General features: G+C 57.0%; 1 protein-coding gene across 4 annotated transcripts in view; it reads right to left on the bottom strand.

The window, feature by feature from the left end:
- Positions 1–22,298, bottom strand: part of GTF2IRD1 (GTF2I repeat domain containing 1) — a 110,775-nt gene that overhangs the window by 62,245 nt on the left and 26,232 nt on the right. For 2 of the 4 annotated variants that reach the window (XM_036309868.1, XM_036309864.1), the window contains exons 2-9: positions 16,156–16,284; positions 13,296–13,437; positions 10,326–10,481; positions 8,375–8,558; positions 7,366–7,676; positions 6,134–6,223; positions 4,379–4,462; positions 674–857 (exon numbers count right to left, since the gene is read on the bottom strand). In XM_036309868.1, the coding sequence (XP_036165761.1) occupies positions 674–857; positions 4,379–4,462; positions 6,134–6,223; positions 7,366–7,676; positions 8,375–8,558; positions 10,326–10,481; positions 13,296–13,437; positions 16,156–16,278 (1,274 nt within the window). In that variant the 5' untranslated portion in view covers positions 16,279–16,284. Of the gene's footprint in view, positions 1–673; positions 858–4,378; positions 4,463–6,133; positions 6,224–7,365; positions 7,677–8,374; positions 8,559–10,325; positions 10,482–13,295; positions 13,438–16,155; positions 16,285–22,298 lie in introns of those variants that run through there. The other 2 variants (XM_036309865.1, XM_036309867.1) reach the window with 2 other exon arrangements.

The following is a 22,298-nucleotide window of genomic DNA, read 5'->3' as shown; positions in this document are numbered from 1 at the left end:
CCATGCAGTGCTGCCTGGAGGCAGGGGGCTGGCGAGCTCGGCCTCTGGCCACCCCTCCATCTCTAACCATTTAGGAGGGATCATCCGGGAAGTCTGGGCATTGCCTGGAACTGCTGGTACAAGCTTGGTGGTGAGTCCAGTACCTGTGAGGGCAATTCTCCTGCCAACTAGGAGGGCCAACCTCTCCCCAGGCAAGAGGAGACCACACCGCTGTTAGGTTAAAGGGTCAGAATTCTCTCCCAGGTCTGCCTAGTTCTCTCTTTAAGTCGGAGAACCACTTCATTCCATCCCCGCCCCATCGGCGCCTCCCCAGGGCCCTTGCCTCATGCCTGCTGTTGCCCCTGCCCAGCCTTCACACCCTAATACCTTTTTTTTTTTTTTTTTTAAATATATTTTATTGATTTTTTACAGAGAGGAAGGGAGAGAGATAGAGAGTTAGAAACATCGATGAGAGAGAAACATCGATAAGCTGCCTCCTGCACATCTCCTACTGGGGATATGCCCGCAACCCAGGTACATGCCCTTGACCGGAATCGAACCTGGGACCTTTCAGTCCACAGGCCGACGCTCTATCCACTGAGCCAAACCGGTTTCGGCAACACACCCTAATACCTTGAACCAACCCAGGCCTAGCGTGGAACAAAGGTCATGCCCCCTGCAACCCACCCAGCACCTCTTAATGATGAAGTGGATGCTGTGCCGCTCCTCCAGGATCCGCTTCAGCTTGGGAACCCCGTAGGTGCAGGGACGCTTGAAGGGGATCTTGTCCGGGATGCCCACGATCTCCACAGCCTCCGGGTCGCAGGCAATCTTCCTGTAGGGGACGGGGACCATGTGGTCCAGTCCCAAGGCTTCCGCTGGAAAGGCAATGGCAAGGCTGAGTGCAACATGAAGGCCACAGGACACGCAGGGCCCAGGGCCGTGGTCATCATCACCTCCCACCGCCCGGCACCTCTGGCCACCCAGTGGCCATGCTGAAATGTCAAATCACGTCATCTCTCTTGGAAAATGCCCACAGGCTCCCATCTCACTCAGGGATGGTCAAAGTCCTACCTGGGCCTCTGAGCTCGATGGGACCAGGACCCCATCACCTGGGACCTTATCTCCCCCACCCCTTTCACCCCGCTGCTTGCTCATTCCAGTCTCCAGGCCTTTTTGTTGCTTTCCTAACAGGCCAGGCACACACCCACCCCAGGGCCTTTGCTCCTGCTCTCCTGTTTATTCAGATACTTTCCTCCCACGTAACCAGATGCTCCCCTCTCTCCTTTTCTCCAAGTGTCTGTCAAATGCCACTTCATCAGCCTAAAACAGCCCCCTCCACCCCTCCCAAGCCCACCCCGCTTTGTTTTTCACCCCGAGTTTAACAGGACCTGCCATTGCGGACATGCTTGTCTAGTCACTGGTGTGCTGTCTGGAACCTAAGCTCCATGGGAGCGGGGTGTCCTCGCTGCCCCACATCTGGGATCCAGATGGGGCTGGCACACCACAGTGCTCCTTGCACTTCCACTGAGTGAGTGAATGGCTGCAGGAAGCCCCCAGGCTCCAGGTGGCTCTGGCCGGATGCCGCTGGCCACACCGGTGAGCCTTTTCCTCCAGCGAGGGCCTGGCACTCCTCTCACCCTTCAGTGACATCAATGAGATTCGGGCCAGAAGCTGACAGCATTGCTGACAGAACCCGGGCTCATGAGTGGTCACTTGTTCTCTTCCTCTGGACTATTAGGTTTGGTCTTGGCATTTCAGACATTCACTCACACCCCAGCTCTCTATGTGCTTATTCATTCACTCACCAAACACTACTTGAGCACCCACGGTGTGCTTGATGGCACTTAAAAAAATTGATTTTTAGAGAGAAAGGAAGAGAAACATCAATAGCTTGCCTCCCATCTGGTCCTCGATCGGGGATCAAACCCAAAACCTAAGTATGTGCCCTGACTGGGAATTGAACCCGAAACCTTTTGGTGTATGGATGGCACTCCGACCAACGGAGCCACCTGGCCAGAGCTGGATGGTGCTTTCATGCGCTCCCTGTTCTCCCCAAGGCCTGGGAGGTCTCAGGAGATGAGCTGGGCTGGGTGTCCACTCTTTTTTTAAAAAAAATATTTTTATTGATTTCAGAGAGGAAGGGAGAGGGAGAGAAAGATAGAAAAATCAATGATGAGAGAGAATCATCGATTGGCTGCCTCCTGCACACCCCCTACTGGGTCATGTGCCCTTGCCCAGAATCGAACCTGGGACCCTTCAGTCCACAGGCCGATGCTCTATCCATTGAGCCAAACCAGCCAGGGCCGGTGTCCACTCTTGCCTTGCTACTCTGTTCTCTCCCAAGGGTCCCACATCTCTCACTGCTCCCTAGGCCCTTCCCCATACTGGCCTTGTCTGTGTCCCCACCAGGTTTTGTCTTTGTCCTGACAACAATCAGCCCTGAGCTGGACCTCCCTCCAGCCGTGCCCTGACCAGGGCAGAGCAGCACTGTCTGGGGCCCTTCCTGGGACACTGCCGACACTGTTTTCCTGTTGATGCAGCCTAGGTCTGCGTTGGCGGCTTTGGCAGCCAGATCCCACTGTGAAGTCACACTTAATTCACTGTCAAATTAAACCCTCGAAATCTCAACAGCTGTCAAACCATTTCTTCCCCCGACTCCCCACCTCCAACATCGCCAGCCACGCCCCAGCCCCAGCACTTGAGCAATAGGTTCCTCGAGTCTACGTAAATCCATCTCCACCGGGGTTCATCAGATGTGCGGGCCTGCCTTTCAGCAGCAAGGGGCTCCGGTGGACGGAGGCATGACCCTGCCCAGCCCCCAGCTGCAGCAGGGCTGGGAAGGGAGAACCAAGCCGCCATGCACCATCCGACACCCTTCGTCTAGTCTCTACGTTTCCCAGGTGACAATGTCCTTGAGGCTCCCTAAAGGCTGCCCCCCCTTCCTTCGTTATTTTTCCCTCTGCACCCCAGCCACATCACCTCCCCCAGAATTGGTAGCTGGAAGGACAGAACCAGAAGCAGAATCTATTCATCCGGGGTCTGCGGGATGCCTCAGGTCGCCCAATGTTATCCCCAATATTCACGGGGAGCCTCCTCCTCCCCTGGGCAGCTGACGGGAAGGCTGAGAAAGGGCAAGACCTGGGCCACTCTAAGTCCAACATTCCTGCTTGGATCTGGCTGTGGTGGGCCCAGGTGCTGATGTCTAGAAAAAGTTCCACATTCCGGAAACATCAAGAGCCCACAACAGGCCTGAAAACTGGTGGCTGCGTGCCAGCGGGGCTGGGGCAGAGCCCTCCCCAGCTCCCTCCCCCTGCCTCCCATCCAGTTCACACCTGCCTGGGGCCTGGAGGACTCAGGTGCAGACAGACAGCCCTCCAGTCCAGGCGGAGTGGGTGGGCCTGCATGGCCACATCAAAGGCACCCAGCCTCTCCCAGACTTCTCACTAAGGCCCCAAGGGCCTTGCTCAGCCCCGCCCCAACCTGGAACTGTCAAGCCCATGTGCCCAGGCCTCCTCAGCTCCAGCCTGGATCAAAGGGCACCTCCGCAGTGAAGCCATTCATGACTCCCCGAGCCTGCTGAGAACTCACCTTCCTTTGAGCTGCCTCTTTCTGAGGGCTCCCGTCCCTGTGTGCTACCCCACACTGGAGTGTGTGGCTGTGCAGCACTGCCTGCTACCAAAGACACAGCTTCAGCAACTGCTGCAACAACAGAGACCAGAGCTGGCCTGGGAGCCTGGCACAAGGAGGGGCGCTCGCGATGCACGACTGGTAAGTGTGCGGATCAATAAATGTGCGTGAAGAGAAGGGAGAAAGCAAGACCGAAACGTGATGTAATATGTATGTCTGTGGTCTTCAACTCTGGTTCCTGGCGCAAGGACTCACAAAACCCTTGTAATTTCCTGAGTGACGGGGGTGTGAAGGGCAGCCTTTGTTATTCCTAAGAAGCCCCTTTCAACCATACCTGACAGGGCTTCGCTTCGGAGGCCCACCTAGCCCAGGCTAAGTCTCACAGAACAAGTGGGACTTTGCCTCCAAAAGATGTACAGGGCATGACAGGCAGAGGGCACCGCACAGGCAAAAGCAAGGAGGCAGGCAGGGGCACGGTGCTGTGGGGAATTGCACGCAGCCATTTTTCACTGCCTGCCCCCCGATCTGCCTGCCTCCCACAGGTGAGTCAAGGTCTGGGCCTCTGCCATCAGCCCCACCCCCCGGAGAATCTAGAAGAGAAATATTGACACAACCACCCCCTCCTCAGACAGGAGATGACATTCGCGCTGATGGCATGCGGGTGCCAGCATATGGCTCTGGCTGTCATGTTAGGGAACACAAGTGACTGCCACGTACTGAGATGCTCAACACGCCACCAGGGACACACCGCGGGCCGCCGCCCACTCACCATATCTGCTGTTGAACAGGATCTGCACGCACTCCCGGAGCGTGTTGATGTCCTCGGTTTCCTTGATGAAGGCGTCCCACTTCTCTATCAAAACACAGGAGGTACGAGTGAGGCCCAGTCAGAGACGTGACCCGTGGCCCGGCTGCCTTGTGAAGAGACGCCCCCGCTGCCCCCACTCCCGGCTGGGGCTGTGCCCAGAGACAGCCACTCTCTCTCCACCGCCCTGGGTCCTGGGCTTTCCCCTCCACAGCCCTTCCACCCGTTCCCACCTCGCACCTGACGCCGCAGCCTCCTCCAGGAAGCGGCCCCACACAGATCCAGGATGCTCTGACAGTCTCCCCACCCGCTCCCGCCTCTGGCCTCTGTCTACCCCACGGGCAGAGGATATGGCGCAGGCTCAGCCGGTCCATCCTGGGCTCCTCCTGCCCAGACAGGTAGGCAGTTGGGAGAACGCTCCCTTGGAGAACAGAGAGGCTGAGTCCTGACCTCAAAGACCCAGCCCTCATGCCTCATCCATCTGGGGTCTCACCTAGCCTTGGAGTTGTTGGCTTGCCCTAAACCCTTCACCCTACTGGCCTCTTACATGAAACCAAAGCCTCTGCCTCAATTTAACTTGAATAACAAGAGTGATCGTTTGTCATTATAATTATAAAGCAACATCTTTACTTTATTAAGTGCTTATCTGTGCTAAGCACTATATATATATATATATATATATATATATATATATATATATGTAATATCCTATTTAATCCCTCATGACAACCTTTAAACATAGATATTACTTCTCCTTTTCAGATGGGAAAACAGGCTCAGAGATGCTCAGTATTTTGTCTCAGAGCACCCAACCAGTACCCAGCGAGATTCTATCGGACCCCTTGCCCACCATGGCCGCTCCAGCTGGATACCCACATCCTCTCCTTGCCAGGGATGAACCCTGTTTGGGGCAGTGGGGTTCCCAATCTCATCAAAGGGGACTAGGCTTTCTAAAAAGAGTCTCTCACTGAAGGTGCGGCGGAGCCTCCACGAGGCAAAACTGCTGGGAAGTCTTCATCCCGCTTTGGTATAAACGAATCCCCAATTCTCCTGCTCTCGGCTCTCTGTGAGCTACTTTCCAATCTGCCCACATTTTTCCATACTCCTCATTTCAAGAGGTGGCGCGGAGTTCCTCTCTCTCCCTTGGAGTGCGGATTAGATCAAGCTCGGGCTTCCAATGGGTAGAATGTGGCAGAAGTGACAGTGATTTCTGAGGCCAGGTCATAAAAGGCATGTGGCTTCCTCCTCACTGTCTCTGGGGTCACTAACGCCGGGAAACCAGCTGCCATATTGTGAGGATGCTCAAGCCGCCCTGCAGAGGCCCAAAGAGTGAGAACAGGCCTCCTGCCAAAAGCCACACCACTGCGCTTGGAAGCGATGACTCCAGCCCCAGTCAGGCTTGCAGATGATCATGGCCACAGCCGACATGGCGATGACTCATGAGGGATCCTGAGCCAGGACACCCAGATGAGCTGCTCCTACATTCCCATCCTACTGAAACTTTAAGATACAAATGCTTGCGGGTTTAAGCTAACTTCGGGGGCAATTTGTTATGCAGCAACATGTAATGATTACACTCTGGTTTTACTCACAAGTCCCTTGTGCAGAGCTGTCCTTTCTCTCACAAAGAGACGGCAGACGCATTTCCATTTTATCAAGCACCACCCTCAGCCCCCGGCCCCCACTCTGGTCAGGGTGCCGCCATGGGCGCTGTCCTACCTGACTTGTCGTGGACAATGGAGAAGAGAATGCGCTTAGAGGCATGGACGTTCTGAATGAGAGGCCCACCAGGCCCGGTGGGCTTCTGTCCTGGACAAGGAAAAGGAAAGATACAGGTTCGAGGTGGGCCCCAAGAGGGGTCCCCAGATCTGGCTGTGGAGCACAGGCATTGGCTCTGGGGTAGCAATGTCACCCAACACAAACACCCCAGAACTGAGTCCTGTATTCACGAACTCTAGGCAAGTTCTCTAACCAGAGGCCTGAGACATTCTGCTACCCAAAAGGCAGATCAGGGAGGGCAGGACGTCTGAGGTCACCTTTTACAGGTGGGGACAAAACAGACATGTGAATCCCAGCCCCCTGCTCAGCCAACATATTTGCATGTGTGTGGGCGTCCTTTTGTTTCCTTATAACTAGAGGCCCGATGCACAACAATTCGTGCAAGAGTAGGCCTTCCTTCCCCCGGCTGCCGGTACCGGCTTCCCTCCCCGGCTGCCGGCAGGCACCCAGGACCCGGGCTGGCTTCCCTCTAGCCCCGGCTTTGTCAGGAAGGATGTGCAGTCTAATTAGCATATTACCCTTTTATTATTGTAGAAGATAGATAGTAAACATAACTTACGAGCATCTACTATGTGCCAGCAGTTCTCAAACTTGAGCTTACACTGGAACCACTTAGTGGATTTGTCAATTTGTAGACAGCTGGGCCTCGCCCCCAAAGCTTCAGACTCAGCCAGGCTTCCGCGAGGCCTGAGCATGTGCATTTCTAACAAGCTCTGTCATTTAATCATGATCACAACAGCTCGAGTACAGATGAGAAAACTGAGGCTCACAGAGATAAAGATTTGCCACAGGACATTAGCCACTAAGTAGAGAAGCCAGGACATGAACAAAGTCTTTCTCATATCCAGCTGTTGCTTCTCTGACGCTTCCAGTATCGCTAATCCAGTGGGTGCTTATTAAATGCATGTGACCAAGCATGTTTTCCATAGATTCCTCCGGGAGTCCTCTCGGCTGTCTCTTGGTCCCAGGCCAAGGACACTGTTCACAGAAGGCTGAGTGAAGGCCTGGTGTCTGACTGGGTCTAAGCCAGAATGCCATTTGTCCTGCCCCAGCCCTGTGCCCCGACATTCCTCCTTCAGTTTTGGGAGGGCCTGAACACCCTGACATGCCCTAGAAGGTGCCCTACGTGAGCAACCTCTGTCCCACGTAGAAGGCCCCCAGCAGAAGCTTACCACAGCAGTCAGAGAAGTCTTGGGCAGTGGGAGTCTTGGACTCAGGCCCAGGCCGGCTGAGGCCCAGGTCGCTGGGGGCAAGTGGGTAGGTGGGCACCTCCTGCTTGAGCTCTCTCACAGCGTGGTTGGGGAGTGCAGTGCTGTACAGGAAGCTGGCCATGGAGGAGGAAGTGGCGCTGGGGGGCAGGTCCTGGGGTGGCCCCTTGGGGGCCTGGCCATGCAGGCCACAGTCCCGAGACCCCTTGGTTATCAGGGAGACACCGTTCAGCTCCACCAGGGCCTTTGAATCCCGACCGCCATCCTCGAGTGGCCTGGGTAAAGGAGACAAGGACACACAACAGCTTTGTGCACCTGTCCGCTGGCTACATCTCTTCTGCAGCCCCCAGCCCTCCCTCCGCAGAACACGACAGCCTGTGAGGTACACAGGACAGGAGCCATCCCCCATTCTACGGGTGGGGGTGCAGGCCTGGGGTGGGGCGTGATGTCCCCAGGGCCACATGGCTGGGCGACCGGAGAAGCCAGGCCCGGCCCTCCGCCCTGTCCCAGTCCACCAACGGTGTCCTTTCAGCTGCAGTTAATCACTCCACCTCCCATCGCACCCCTCTCTTCCTGGCCTGTGTGCTGACAGTGGGGCTGGAGCACTGATGGCCCTTGGTCTGCCTTGCCACCTCCACTCTGCCCGGCCGTCCCTGGAGTCTGCAGTGCTGCCGGTGCTACTTCCCCCAACCAAGTCTCTTCCAGCCTCTTTGCAACTCAGTGATCCCCTGGGAGGCCTTCCGGGACTCAACGCCTGGCTCAGGTAACACTCCACGATAGTACTTCTGCCTCACCTCCACCATCAGACTGGCAGCTTTTACAACCAGGGTCCCCTTCCCCTGTGGGGGTCTGAAATGAGCACACGGGGCTGAGCCAGCATGGAAGCAGGTCACCCTCCTAGCCTTTCCTGGCCCAGCCCTTATGGCCCAGCCACCAGACCCTGGCCCCCTCCCAGGCAGGCGGCCTCACTCACCTCTTGAGCTTGAAGCGGATACGGTGGCTGTGCTCCAGGATGGCCATGAGGGCCTTGGGGTCATACTCAGCTGGCCTCCGGAAGGCCAGGCCCTCGGGCAGCCCCTGCACGGCAAGCAGCCCAGGCTCCCTGAGTAGCCTCTCATAGGGCAGCGGTACCACGCTGGCCCTTCCCAGGGCCTCGCCTGTGGGAGGAGGGATCGAGGAGAGGGTCTAGTGTGAGAGGGCAGCCAGGATGGGTGGGGGCCAGGCGTGCTCCAGAGCTGGGGCCATGCTGAGTGACCTTCCTTGGTGCTGGGTTCCCAGGGAACAAGAACTCCATCAGTTCCTTAAATGCAGATTTCACACAGAATAACCCCAGAGGCTGGTGAGTGGGGGCTGTGGGTCAGGGCCCATTGTCTGAGGGCCAGGGCTACCCATTGAGACATCTGGGTGGAGGGAAAAGCAGGCGTGGGGCTGTGGGCACGAGGCGAGGAGGGGTGAGAGAGATGAGAGAGAGAAAAGAGGGCATGAGAGAGATTGCAAGGAAAAAGCCATAGGGAGGAAGGGAGAGGAGAATGAGAGGGAGAGAAAGTAAGGAAGACAAGAAATAGGAAACAGAAAGAGGGGATTCAGAAAGAGAGGAGAGACAGGCTGAGAAGATGGAAAGGATGAAGGGAGGGGTGAGTAGAGGGGAGCCTGGCTGGGAACCGAGGGGGTGGGAGGGCCTAGAGGCCTGGGCTCAGAAGCATCTGTTGTTGCCTCTATGCGACAGCCCTCACCTCAGTGCCACCTCTGATTCTGCTCAAGGTGGGGGAGGGGGCCAGGGCAGAGTGGGCAGGGGCAGAGGGGACTCTGGGCACGAACCCTGCAGCTGGCCAAAGTGTCTGCAGTGGCATAGCCAAGCACGAGTGACAAGTCCTCGTGTCCCAGGGTGGCCAGTGTGCTTACGTAGGCCCTCCGGGCCCCATCTCCCTGCCTGGCCTCCGCCCGACATTTAAATGACAGCAGGCGCTCCCTCACAGACCTTTGCTCCACAGAACCCAAGAGGAATGGGGAAAGGCACAAAGTGGGTCAGAGATAAACGAGGTAGGGCCTGCCCAAGGTCACCTGGGAGTGTGAAGGCTGCCACTGGCCCTGACTCTGCAGCCTGACCCTTTCCAAGAAAGGCCAGGCCTGTCCCTCCCCAGCCCCAGAGGAAAGACTTGGCTGCCAGGTAGCCTTCCCTCAGTCATTCAACAAATGCCCCCTGAACCCTGCTGTTGCTGGGCCCTGACCTGCAGGCTGGGACCACAGGAACAGCAGGTACATCCCTGACCCAGCTGAGAGCAGCTGCCTGGTAAGGGGAGAGGGCACAGTGGGTATCCAGAGGGGGCCCCAACCAGTCTGTGGGGGCTTCCTGGAGCTGAGCCTTAGAGTAACATGGTCTCCACCATACAGAGGAGAAGGCAGCCCCCAAGGGCACAGTGGTGCAAAGGCGAGGGGGTGTGAAATGGAGCCAGAGTGTGCTGGAGAACAGGAAGTGGCTCAGGAGGTGGGTCAGCCCGGCCAGCTCAGCTGGAGAAGTGGGCGGGGAGGGGCTGTGGTGGGTGCTCCAGCCACACTGAAGGTACAGCCTAACCCTTCCCCCTGACAGGGCACCCCCAAAGGAAGTGCAGGAAAAGAGCATGGTCAGACTTGTGCTTTAGAAAGATGCCCTTGGTCACAGGTGAGGAGGCCTGGGGCCATTTCTGGGTGAGAGGTGGCGGTGAGGTGAGGGCTGTCGTGAGAGGCCTGGGCAGGGGCAGAGGGGACAGTGGGTGAGGACACCGGCTGGGGTGGAAGATTCATGCCTAGAGATGCAGGAGGAAGGAGAGCTGCACTGAAGTGCTGCCTAGGGTCCATAGTGGGGCAGAAGGGCGCCTCCTCATCTGAGTGGGGACCAGGGCTCCCACCCGCCTGGGGCCCCCGAATGGAATGAGGAAGGATCTTACTATAAAGAACATCAAACACCTCCTCTACCATCTTCCGCAGAAGGTACACATCTGAGCCATGCTCCAGGGTGGACCGAGCGATGTTCCGGCCGCCAGCCTCACCCCGAGGCACCCTCTTGTGGTGCTCCGCCTCCGGCTCCTTCCACGGGGGTCCTCCTATGGGACACAGAGCATACGGAGGGGTGGTGAGCACCCATCTCACCACCTGCCCAGGGAGCTGGACTGTCCCTGCCCTGTGCTGAGCTCCGCAGCAGGGCAACCAACACAAAGTGCAAATGAATGAGTGAATGAATGAATGAAGAATTAATGGGTGAGCAAGCCCTGCGTAGGGCCAGGCTAGTCATGGGGCCTGGGTCTCGTCCCTGACCACCCCTAACCTGCTGTGTGACTGTACGCAAGTCTCTTTCCTCTCTGGGCCTCAGTTGGTGAGCTCTCCCTGGAGACCAACTGGCCTGGCTCAGAACTGGGGCCCAACGAATGTCTATTCCATCTGTCTCTTTCTGTGCTCTGACACTAACGCTCCATTTTAAACGATCGTGGCCCCGTTTTCTGCTCTGCCAAGTGGGGAGATGATGACCCCACCAGGGGGCTGAGAGGCTTGGAAGAGGCAGGTTCGTGCAAGGCTGGGCTAGGGTGGAGGCTCCGGCGTGTCAGTGGGTCCCTGGGTGGGGAAGCTGCGGGAAACATGCAGGAAAGGAGACCAGAGGAGAGTCCAGAGGCCCCCTCCCAGCTTGCAGCCTGGTCTCCTCCGAGGAGCTGTGACGCTTGAAATAAACCAGCCCGAGTTCCCGGTGCTATAAATAGTGGCTCTGCCTGGCTCCACGAAGCCAGGTGCACCTTCGTCAGGCCCCAGTCTGGCTTCCAGCCTGGCCAACTGGGGACCACAGACCCTGCTACTGCCCACCCGACCCGGCCCCGGCCCCCCGCCCTCCCTTGGAGGGGGTGCAGGCTCTGAGGGCTGAGTGGGATGGGGAGGCTGGGGAAGCGGCTAGACCCCAGGAGTGATAGGTCCAATGCTAAGGGACGGCTTTCCCTGAAATGGCTGATCCCAGGGTCCAGGCCTGGGGTATAAGGAAAACGCTATACTGGTCAGACAACCGCAGGCATTCACTGAGTGTAAACTAAGTGCCAGGCATTGCTCTAAGTGCTTGCCATGTATTAATTCATTTAATCCTCAGATGGACCTGTGAGGAGGGGAGCACTGTTCTCCCCTTTCACAGATGAGGAGGTTGAGGCCCAGGAAGCAGGTGGCAGGGCCAGAATGTGGCCCCGGGCATCTGACTGCAGGGCCGGCCCTTAACTCAAGAGCTCCGAGTCCCAAACTGTGGGCTCGAATGCTCGATTGAGTGCTAGCCTTCAGTGCTGGGATCAGGCCCTAACCCCATAGGACCCAAGAATCTACCAGAAAGGTGAAGGTGACCTCCCCCAGCTTACTGCCAAGCTGGGGCACCAGGCGCAGATGGAAATTTAGGGCAAAGGGGGCTGGCGTGGTGTGGGGAGCAACCACAGCAAAGGTTGAAGGGATGGAGGGGCCTAAATGCGGCCTGGGGCAGGAGGCTGGGCAGACACCTGCCAGGGAGAGGAGAGGATGAGGACCTTCCAGGTGGGGCAGAGGCAGAGATGGGAAGGGACACAGGGCTGGTGAACTAGCAGGCAGCGCAACACAGCCGGGGTAAGTACAAGAAACGGCGGGAGGTGAGATGCAGAGGCAGGGACTGGGTTAGGAGGGGCCTAAGGCTCAAGTAGCGTTGAAGGGTTGGGGGCCTCAGAACGACTCCTCTGTCTCGGGGGTTTCTGGCTCACAGCCCTGAATGTCGGTCTCTGCTGAGAGCGACCCGAACCCCGTGGCAGGGCTCTTGGGGTGCCCGTGCTGCATCTCCCGATTCTGAAGGAGTGTTGTGGGGAGCTGATACAGGGTTAAGCCTCGGACTGACCTGTTAGCAAAATCACAAACAAGTCTTCTTCCGAGTCTTAAACAAACCAACCTGAGAGGTGGCCGCTGATTTACATGCGCTGTCATTTAAAAAATAAAAATGGGGGAATTTGCCGGAAGCCGGTCCACCCTTGCTGCTTGATACAGTCGCTGCAGCGAAGAAACATCTGCACAGCTTATGTTTCAAGGGACCTGGCATATATGGCATATGTTTGCTCCCCGTCTTAGCGCTATGCGTTTTAAACAGAGCCACCTCCCCAAGAAAGGACCTCCGTGTCCTTCATTCTTCGCCGACTCTGTCCACACCTACGGGAACCCCTGGACCTGCTGGGGCTGGACCCCAACAGAGTGTAGCAGAAAGAGCATGGGTTTCAGGCCTGGCCTCAGATCCTGCCTCACTCACTCGTTGGCTATGTCCCTGGGGAAGTGGCTTATGCTCACGGAGTCTCAGTTTCTCGCTTGTGAACCAGGGGTAACTGTAACTGTGCCCTAAGCCTGCTGGGAAAAGTAAACAGTAGCAGGACGTGCAGGGCCAGAGCACAATTTATCAGAGCAGTACTAACTGCTCCCACTTACCGAGCATTTCCTGTGTGCTGCTGGACGTGTCCTGTCACTCCATCCCCGAGCCACCAGGAGGTGGCTCCAAGATCATGATACTATGACAATGACAGTGCCTACCTCATAAGGTTGACGTCAAGATAAATGTGTTGGCACTGTGAAGGGTGTTGCAGCAGCAGGCGCTCAGCAAGTATTAAACAAGTGTGCTCAGCCTCTGTGTCAGGGACGCACAAGAACTGGACAACACTGGGCCTCAGTGTCCCCTTCTGTCAATAAGCTGATGGGGCTGGCTGGCCCTGGGGTTCAGTCACCCAGGCTCTACCAACCGAGGGGCTGCTGTATGATTCCAACTAAAAAGGGGGCTGCCAAGTCGGGAAGCCTGCACAACCCCCTCCTGTCCAGGGCGTCCCCCAACAGAGTCACCCAGTGTTTTTCTGGGGACCCAATACCCTGGCCCTGCAGAGTCCCGGGGTACTCACGGCAGAACCTGAGGAAGTCTGATTGCAGCTCCTTCCGCGCGGTCAGAAACATTCTCCCCTTCTCGGTGCCCACCACGAAGGCGCTCTCATCATGCACAGCGACACAGGCCACCTCTGCGTTCAGCTTGGAGAGCGCCGAGCACTACAGGGGGAGCAGGGTACGTGAGCCGGGGGAAGGTCCCCCAGCCCCGCACACCTTCATGCAGCTTTGGGGGTGGGATGTGAGTTCCCACCAGCAGCTCCAGGGAGCAGTCACTCCTCCAACATTCTCAGTCTTAGAATCTGCAGGGGAATCAATAAATGACCCGGCCATCCGCATACCCCCCCCCCCCCCGCCCCCATCTCCTACCAGCTTGGCCACGGTCAGGGGGAGAAGATAAGCTTACAGAGGCTGGAGGAAGACCAAAGGCACAAGGCCTCTGCCCTTCCTTCTTCCCAGGTCCTCCCTGCTATGGGGTGGGCTTCCTCTGTTAGGCCCAGCCCCAGGGACAATCCTGTCCTGGACTCTCCACACCCTGGATGAGAAAAAGGTAGGATGGGCCCCAGGAGAACCAAGGCTCAGACAGATCTAGGCTTCAATCCCACTTCAGCCACTTCCTGTTGTGGGACTGGGGCAGTCACACCCCTTACGGGGCCTGTTTCCAAATCTGTAGAATGGAGACAAGCAGCCCAGCTCGAAGGGTTTCAATGGGTTTGGTTGTGGGGATTCAAGGAGGCCTTGTTGGCGGGAAAGAATTTCTAAACCGGGCATCCATGTGGACATCCGGGCAAAGAGGTATTTTGCAGCCCTAGAGTTGAGGTTGGCGGGCTCACTGCAAGGGGCGCCCTAACACAGGGGACCCTCAACCAAGACCACTAACGTCTCAGGCCTCTGACCTATCTCACCAGGAAAACCCTGCCTGTAACTTTCAGCATGCAGTTGGTGCCTGATAAACGCTGGTTTTTCTGAGTTAGGTAGTGCTTTGCTGACAGTCAGGAAATCTGGCTTCTCATCTCAGTTCTGCTGCTGTGTGACCTAGACATGTTCCTCACCCTCTCTGGGCCATAACCATGCCTCTTGTCCAGCTCCATCTTGGAGTTGTTCTGGTGAGAAGCTGGGACATTGCAGGGCCAGCAGGCCTGTCCCCACTGATGCCCTATTGAGGGGGTTTTGTTTTCTACTAAGATTAAAGCAAAACCTGCCACTCCCTTTCCCCACAGCAACACTGTAGGATATTAACAAACAAGACAAACAGATCTGGTTGTCTCTAACAAAGGAGTGGCTGCCAGAGTTGGAGGAGATCCCTGTGGTGTGGTCACTTCTTAGCTGAAGGAGCTGAGGCCCCGGCAGGGAATCGACTCACCCAAAGGCACCAAGAATGGGGGCCGTGAGGAAATGCCTGGGGGAGGGTCTGAAACAGGGGTGGGGCAGGTGGTGGTGATAGACAGCACTTGCCCACACCCCTGCGGACCCTGAGGACCCTGGCTCCGAGCCCTGAGGATGCCAGAGTTCATTCACTTCCAAGCAAGTGCCTTGTCACTCAAGAAGGTCCCTCAGGAAACCCGTTAAGGGCCTAGGGCAGCCGTGGGCAAACTACGACCAGCTCAGGCCCGTTTGAAATGAATAAAACTGAAAAAAAAAAAAAAAAAAAAAGACCGTACCCTTTTATGTAATGATGTTTACTTTGAATTTATATTAGTTCACACAAACACTCCATCCATGCTTTTGTTCCGGCCCTCCGGTCCAGTTTAAGAACCCATTGTGGCCCTCGAGTCAAAAAGTTTGCCCACCCCTGGCCTAGGGGCTGGGGGAGCTTGTCTTCGACATGTCACCAGGCTAGCTAGAGCCATCAGCTTCTCCAAGCCCCACGGAGCCTCGGAAAACCCTCTGGACCAGTGCTGTCCAATAGGATTTTCTGCCGTGATAGAGATATTCTATTTCTGCCCTGTCCAATACCGTGGCCACTCGCGTCATGTGGCCACTGAGCACTTGAAATGAGGCTAGTGTGACTGAGCAACTGAAGTGTTTACTGTATTTAATTTTAGCTAGTTACAATTTGAATGGCAATGGCCTCTTGTGGCAAGTGGCTGTGGTGATGGCCATCAGTGCCTGTGTCAGCTGCGCTTCCACCACCGCCAGGCTAATACTGCTGCAGGGCATGGGCGGCTCCCTCCTCATGAAGGCAGCTCTGCACAGGGCAGGGGTTGCACCCAGCCGCCTTCCCCGGGGTGCTGCTGCCTCTGGCCCAACACCACCTACGCGGCTGTAGGACCGCCTACAGCAGAACAGCCTGGAGGGAGGCCCTTTGTCGTAGGGAACTGAAGACTTTGCACCCGAATCCACTTCAAAAACTGGTCATACTGTGTGGCTTCAGGTAAGGGGGTGCTCTCTCTGAATTTCAATTTCACCATCCTAAAATGCAGATTAAAAAACACACCTGCCTACCCTCCATCATAGAACTTTCCCCGGAAAAGGATAGAGGGAAATTATATTATTATTTTCTCATTTGAGGTAAACTGCTACAGGCTTACATATGTAGGCAACGGTGCCAGCAGAGTAGTAATTTATGAAGTCCCGTTTCTCTCTCCCAGCCCCAAGATGCAGCGACAGCTCTCTAACGAATCACTGCCCACACATTATCTTCCAGGTGCTGGGAGGGAGGCTTGTGACCATGCCAGGGACGGGCCTTGAATAAGAGTTAATGAAACGAGGAGCAGGGGATGAGGACTGGGGCCAGCCTTTATTCCCAGGACTGGATGTTTATGTACTTAACCTCACTTGAGCCTCTCGTCCCCTGACGTAGGCAGAGGTGGGACTCGAGCTCCAACGTCTGGTTATAAAGCTGGGTGTCCCACTCCCGGGGGTGGGCCGGGTACTCACCATGGAATCTAAGGCAGACACAAGGCTGGTGATGATCTCGTCTTTGCGGGCGAAGGCCGAGTTCCAGCGGTCAGGCCCACAGCCATTGGTGGAGACGTCACAGCGCTTCCCCAGCAAGGCCATGGTCACCTGGGTAGAGAGAGGGAGCAGACAGAGGTGGGTGTGCGCCACGGGAAGTGGAACACGTGGTAGGGACCCACCCCGACTGGCTTGGCCCCAGACCTCAGGGCTGTTTCTACTTCCCACGTGGGACAAGTCAAGAGCTGGCCTTCTCTTCTCCTAAGGGTCTTATATGAAGATGGAATCAGAGCCTTGACAGACCTGGACATGCAGCGGCTCGCGTGTGGCCTGTACAGGCGTGGCACAGGTGGCAGGATAATGGAGACATGTGCCCCAGATACATCCCCCAAGTCTGCAGCCTCAGAGCTGAGCCCAGGACTATGACCAGTCTGTCCAGCAACCCAACCATCAACTCTCCCATACACACTGCTCTGGCTATCATTCTCCCTTGCTCACACACCCCATGTGGCTCCCTACTGCCCACAGTTCTGGACTCAGCTTGGTATTCAAGGTTCCTGGTCCAGACACCCATGTTCCAGGTATTTTAGGTGTCATCACCCCCCAAATATACCCACATTCTTTAAAAAAAATTTTTTTTTTTTATTGATGTCAGAGAGGAAGGGAAAGGGAGAGAGATAGGAACATCAATGATGAGAGAGAATCATTGACTGGCTGCCTCCTGCATGCCCCACACTGGGGATCGAGCCCGCAACCCGGGCATGTGCCCTGACTGGGAATTGAACCGTGACCTCCTGGTTCATAGGTTAATGCTCAACCATTGCACCATGCTGGCTGGGCAATGTACCCACATTCTTGTGGCTCCCCAGCAGTCACACGTTCCACTCTCCCTGCCCCGAGTGCCTTTCCTGGCCCCTTCGTCATCTATTGACTGCCTGCTCAGCTTTTAATTGTTGCCTCTGCTGTGAAAGTACCCCCTCTCACCCCACTTCCTGCCCTCTCCTGCCCCAGCTACCCTTGCTGTCCTCCCACATGTCCCGGAGCTCCTCCATCACAGCTCTGCATCAAGCCACAAGCTCCCCTGGAGAAGGCCACTGCTCCGAGGCCTCTGAGCCACAGTCTACTTCCTGGCTGTCGGGACTCAGTCTCAGAGATACAGAGGTTGCTTCATCTCAGACCTGGGTTTCTCACACACAGGACTTTGTCCCCTCGTCATAAGGCTCCTGGAGAACAGAGCTGCATTCTCCCCGTCTCTGGGGCACCCTCAGACCAGGGCTCCCCTATCAGGAATTCCCTAGGCAGGAAACTGGCCTGCCGCCCCTGTACCACCCAGCCTGGTCTGGGCACCCACTAGATGCAAAGGTCAGCCTCCCTCAGTTCCCGTCCCATCCTGCCCTTCCCCTTCCAGACCCCAGGAAACACATCCAGGGGGCCCACCCACAGGCTGAGGGCCTTGGAGGGAGTTTATAGATCCGGCCTCCTTACGTCCAGCAGATCGGGGTGAAGGAGTCTGTGTACATGACTAGGGATGGGGCGGGAACCAGCACTGGGCAGGTGAAAGCTGGGTCTGGCACCTTAAAGGGTGCCGAGCCTGGAGTATCTTCTATCAGTGCAGCTACTCCTGGACCTTAAGCTCTGTGAGGACAGGGACCAGTCTGCCTGTCACCGCTGCACTCCCAGGGCACAGCGCAGGGCCGGACATATCCGATGGACCAAGGCACTGTGGTCTAAACCAAGGACTATGGCTTTTAAGCGGCTCATAACGTCGATGGCATAGAAGAGCAAATACCTGAGTGTGTCACATACAACAAGGTGAGAGGTGTCGGACTTCAGTTACAGAAACACTCAAAGGAATTAGGGCTGCATCAGAGCTTGGCTCTGGCCTCAGTCTTGGCCCAAGTCTGCTGTTGGCTGTGGATAAATATTGATTTTAACAACTGGCCAGTCAGCAGTTGGCCAAAATGTATATTGGGTTCACTTCTAAATGTTTATTAAATGTATTTCTTCCCCTAGGTTGCAATCTGATAGACGTTCAAAATCCACAGTGTTAAGGATGCCGAGGGTAGAACAGGCCATGAATAAGGCGTGCTAATGGACCAAGAGGCAGCAAGCACCAGGGCCAGGGGCCTTCTGGGGCACGGCCCGCTGAGAGGTTCGCCTGTCTGGGCTGTTGTCCCCTCCCTCAGCTACCCCCGCTTGCCAGTCCCTTGAGCCATTCCCAGAAAGGCCTCTGGCTGCCAGCCTCCCAGCTGCTGAGTCCAAATCAAATCAGGGCAAAGGAGGAGGCACCAGACAGCGCTCCAGCCCTGGCCTCCAGGTCACCCCAGCCGGCTGCGGCTCCTAATCCATTTAGGAAGGATCCAGGGAGTCAGAGAGGGAGGGGTGATGGACGGAGTGAAGGGAGGCTGGGCTGGGGGCCATCCCCTGACTCCTTGTCTTGGCTATTTGGGCTCCTAGGAGCCTCTGTCCTAAGCCAAGGAGGCCCAGACTTGTGTTCGGGGATGAAGGAGAGAGAAGATCCTCCTGCAAACTCCCGGGCCTCTGAGAGGGGCGGCCCATGGGGCTGGAGCTGCTGCGACTGGGGCTGGGGCAAGAGCGCTGGGCTGGGAGCCATGAGCCATGACCCCTGCACACAGGAGACCCAGACGCAGGTCTGCTGGGACCACATCGGATCAACCACGTAAATGGGGGGTAGTTCTAAACTGAAAATGAGAGAAGGGAAAAAAATCACCCAATAAAACCGAAAAACTATACGAAACAGAACACAAAGTACGACAGGCAGTTCACAGGAGGCACGTGCCCAAGCCTAAACAGGAGCAACGCCCCCGGAGGAGGGGACAGTGAGAGCTGAGGCGGCGGCCTGAGCCATCACACACCGGCAAACAGAGGACGGGGCCAGGTGAGGGGCGAGGCTGGAGATGCCCGAGTGCCGCTCTGTGGTACCTGGAGAGGACACCAGAAGTGACACCAGAGCAATGGGCACCTGGCCCTGACCTGGGCACAAGTGGCCAGGAAGCCCTCAGTGACCAGGCACTTCCAGCCCCGCTGGGTCCCTGGGTGGGCAAGGACCGTAAGGGTCAAGAGGCAGGCAGGGAGGCCGTGAGCACCCGCTCCATCCTCAAACACCTCCCGCGGCTGCCAGGGCGCCACACACCTGGTTTTCCTCCAACCTCGTGGGCACTGCCCTCCTGGCACTGACTGCCAAGCACTAGTGGGTCCGGGGCCCTCTCCCCTTCCCTGTCCAACACCCTCCCTCACTGCTGGGCAATCTCTTGGCTTTCAATGTCACATACGTGCTGGTGACTCTCGATTTCTCTCTCACGTCTCCTGAGATGCCGCCTCCAGCCTGCCTCCTCCACTACTCTTCACGCTTCACCATCCAACGAGCACCTCACAGGGAGCACAGTGCGTGTTTCTCGCTCAGATCTGCTTCCCCCTGGTCACCCACCCAGGCTGGAACCGAGGCCTCGTCCCGGAGTCCCTTCTCTGTCACTTCTAAAACAGCGGGGGCAAGTCTCGCTGCTCGGCTCCAGAACCCACCCCCGTCTGTCCACTCCTCACCTGCCACCCAGGCCACCATCCTCGCTTACCCACAGCCGGCAATGGCCTTCTCACTGGCCCCCTGCCCTTCTGTGCCCCCCCCCCCCAGTCCCTCCTGTAAACAGCAGCCACATCGATCCCATGCCGCTCTCCTGCTTGGAAGCTTCTTGTTTTCCCACTGTCCACAGAATGGAAAGCAACCTCCTTTCGCTGCAGGCCCGCGTGTCCTGGGCCCACCTAGGGCCTCCTATGCACTTCCTCCCGGCGGAAGGCCGTTCCAGGTCTCCGTCTCCTCCCCCTGCCTCCTTTGCCCACCACGCCTCCGCCCCATCACCAGCTCCTTGGAACCTCCCTTGACCATGAAGCCACAGCGGCAGTCCCCACTCCGTACACTCACTCCTCATGTCTTCCCTTATCGTCTTCATGGATCTGAATGACTTGTTCGGGAGCTTCTCGCCCGATTTCCCCAACTAGAATGTGAGCTCTGGGTGGCCAGGGCTCTCGAATTCACCGCATCCCCACTGTCTCGAACGCTGCTTGGGGTTTCATGGGCACTCAACAAGTACTCAAGAACTAACAAGTATGACAGTCGGCCACTTCAGGTGGGAGCCAGGACATCTGCAAGCTATGAGCAGTGTGTCTGACAACTTTGGCTTGTCTGGCTCTCAAAAATCAAAAGGTGCCCGGCTGCTGTGGCTCAGTGGTTGAGGGTCGACCTATGAACTAGGAGGTCAATGGTTTGATTCCTAGTCAGGGCACATGCCTGGGTTGCAGGCTTGATCCCTAGTAGGGGGCATGCAGGAGGCAGCTGATCAATGTTTCTCTCTCATCATTGATGCCTCTCTCTCTCTCTCTCTCTCTCTCTCTCTCTCTCTCTCTCTCTCTTCCCCCTCCCTCCCTCCCCTCCTCTCCCTGAAATTAATAAAAAACATTTAAACTCCCCCACCCCCACCCCCGCCAAAAAAATACCAAGAGGCAGTCTGAGAGACCGCAACTCTGGCCACAGTTAGATCATGGAGGAGCAGTCCTGGGTGGAAAGGGAGGGAGGCTTCCGGGTCAGACAGGTGTCCTGGACAGGTGCCCTTCCAAGATGGTCCCAGGCCTGCAGCACTGGCAACACCCAGACAGCCATCAGAATGTCTGGGGTGAAGCATCACTGTGTGTGAGTATGAAAGGACTTGCTTAAGACCCCCAGCCACTGGGTAGTGGGATGAGGTCTGTCCTTGTCTGTCTGTCCCTAAGCTTGGTCTTTCCTGTTGGGAGGACTCCTCCTGGCACTCGCCAGGACATGGGGAACAGGAAGACCAGGTGATCAAATCCACAGCTGTCACTCAACCAGGTTGACCAACTCACCCCGATTCACCTGGGACTTTCCTGGGTTTAGCCCAGAAACCTGTTAGTCCCAGGCAAAGCAGGCGATTGGTAAGTCCACCACACAGACAGGGACCAGCAGGACCAGGGGCCCAAACGCCCCTCTCGGCCTCTGAGAACAAGGACAGACACCAACTAGGAAGACAAAGTCATGGACATCTCACTTAGGATGGTAACAGACAGGCTGGGACAGAGAAGGAGCCTCCCAAAGAGGGGCAGAGCCACTTCATCCAGGGAGCTTACAGGAGGCAGCGACTCTCCTGATGTGCCTGAGGGCCTGGCAGGAGTGTGTGTGTGTGTGGGGGGGGGGAGGGGGCGAGGGTGAGGGGGACAGAAGCCCCAAAAGGCAGAGTTGGAGCGTGTGGAGAGCAGACCTGGGATCCTGGTCTGTGGGAACACTGCCCTATCACTCAGCTTTCCGGCCTCACCTGCCCATCTGTGAGGGAGGCAGGCAGGTAGCACAGCTGCTGCCAACATCTGCCAGCCCAACCCCGAGATTCCTGGGCCCCAGAAGCTCTCAGGTGACAGGTCCCCAGCAGGGCCCAGGACAGTGTATTTTGAAGTTCCCAGAGGATCTCGACAGGCAGCCAGGTACAGGTTGATCTCTGGGGACGTTTCCAGCTCCAACATCCCGACTCCAGTTTCCTCGGCTTTTCCTGCTACCGCCTCCCTCCCTCGCCGGGATTCCTTGCCTAGACAGTGGCAGCTTCCTGGCCGCCGAGAGCTGGAGGCCAGCCCGGTCCCTGAGCCAACAGTCAGCCAAGCGCTAGTGTCCACGTCTGAGTCACTGCTGCTATGACCCAAGGCAGGCCTGCCTCCGGGTGGGAGGCATCCACAGAGGTCAGGCTCACCAAGCCCACTGCAGCCGGCCCTGGGGCCAGGGGGGGTGGACATCCAATCCCAAACACCCTGCACTCCCAGGCCAGCGGGGAGATGACCCTGAGCCTGCCCTTTCCGCTGCCCATGGCCTAGACGCCTATGGGAAAGGCGCTTGGGGCAGGTTTAACACAGCAGTGTTCCTGCAGACCAGACCCCAGGTCTGCTCTCCACACGCTCCAGCTCTGCCTTATGGGGCTTCTGTCCGCCCCCCACCCCCACTCCCACACACCCCTGCCAGACCCTCAGGCACATCAAGAGAGTGGCTGCCTCCTGGTGAGTACCTGAGCTGCCCCAGGGGCCCAGCAGAAGTGAATGGGGCTGATGGGGTCAGAGGT

This window comes from Myotis myotis, unplaced genomic scaffold (assembly GCF_014108235.1).
Source record: "Myotis myotis isolate mMyoMyo1 unplaced genomic scaffold, mMyoMyo1.p scaffold_m19_p_5, whole genome shotgun sequence".
Lineage (NCBI taxonomy): Eukaryota > Metazoa > Chordata > Mammalia > Chiroptera > Vespertilionidae > Myotis > Myotis myotis.
This window is presented reverse-complemented; position numbering and strand designations above follow the sequence as displayed.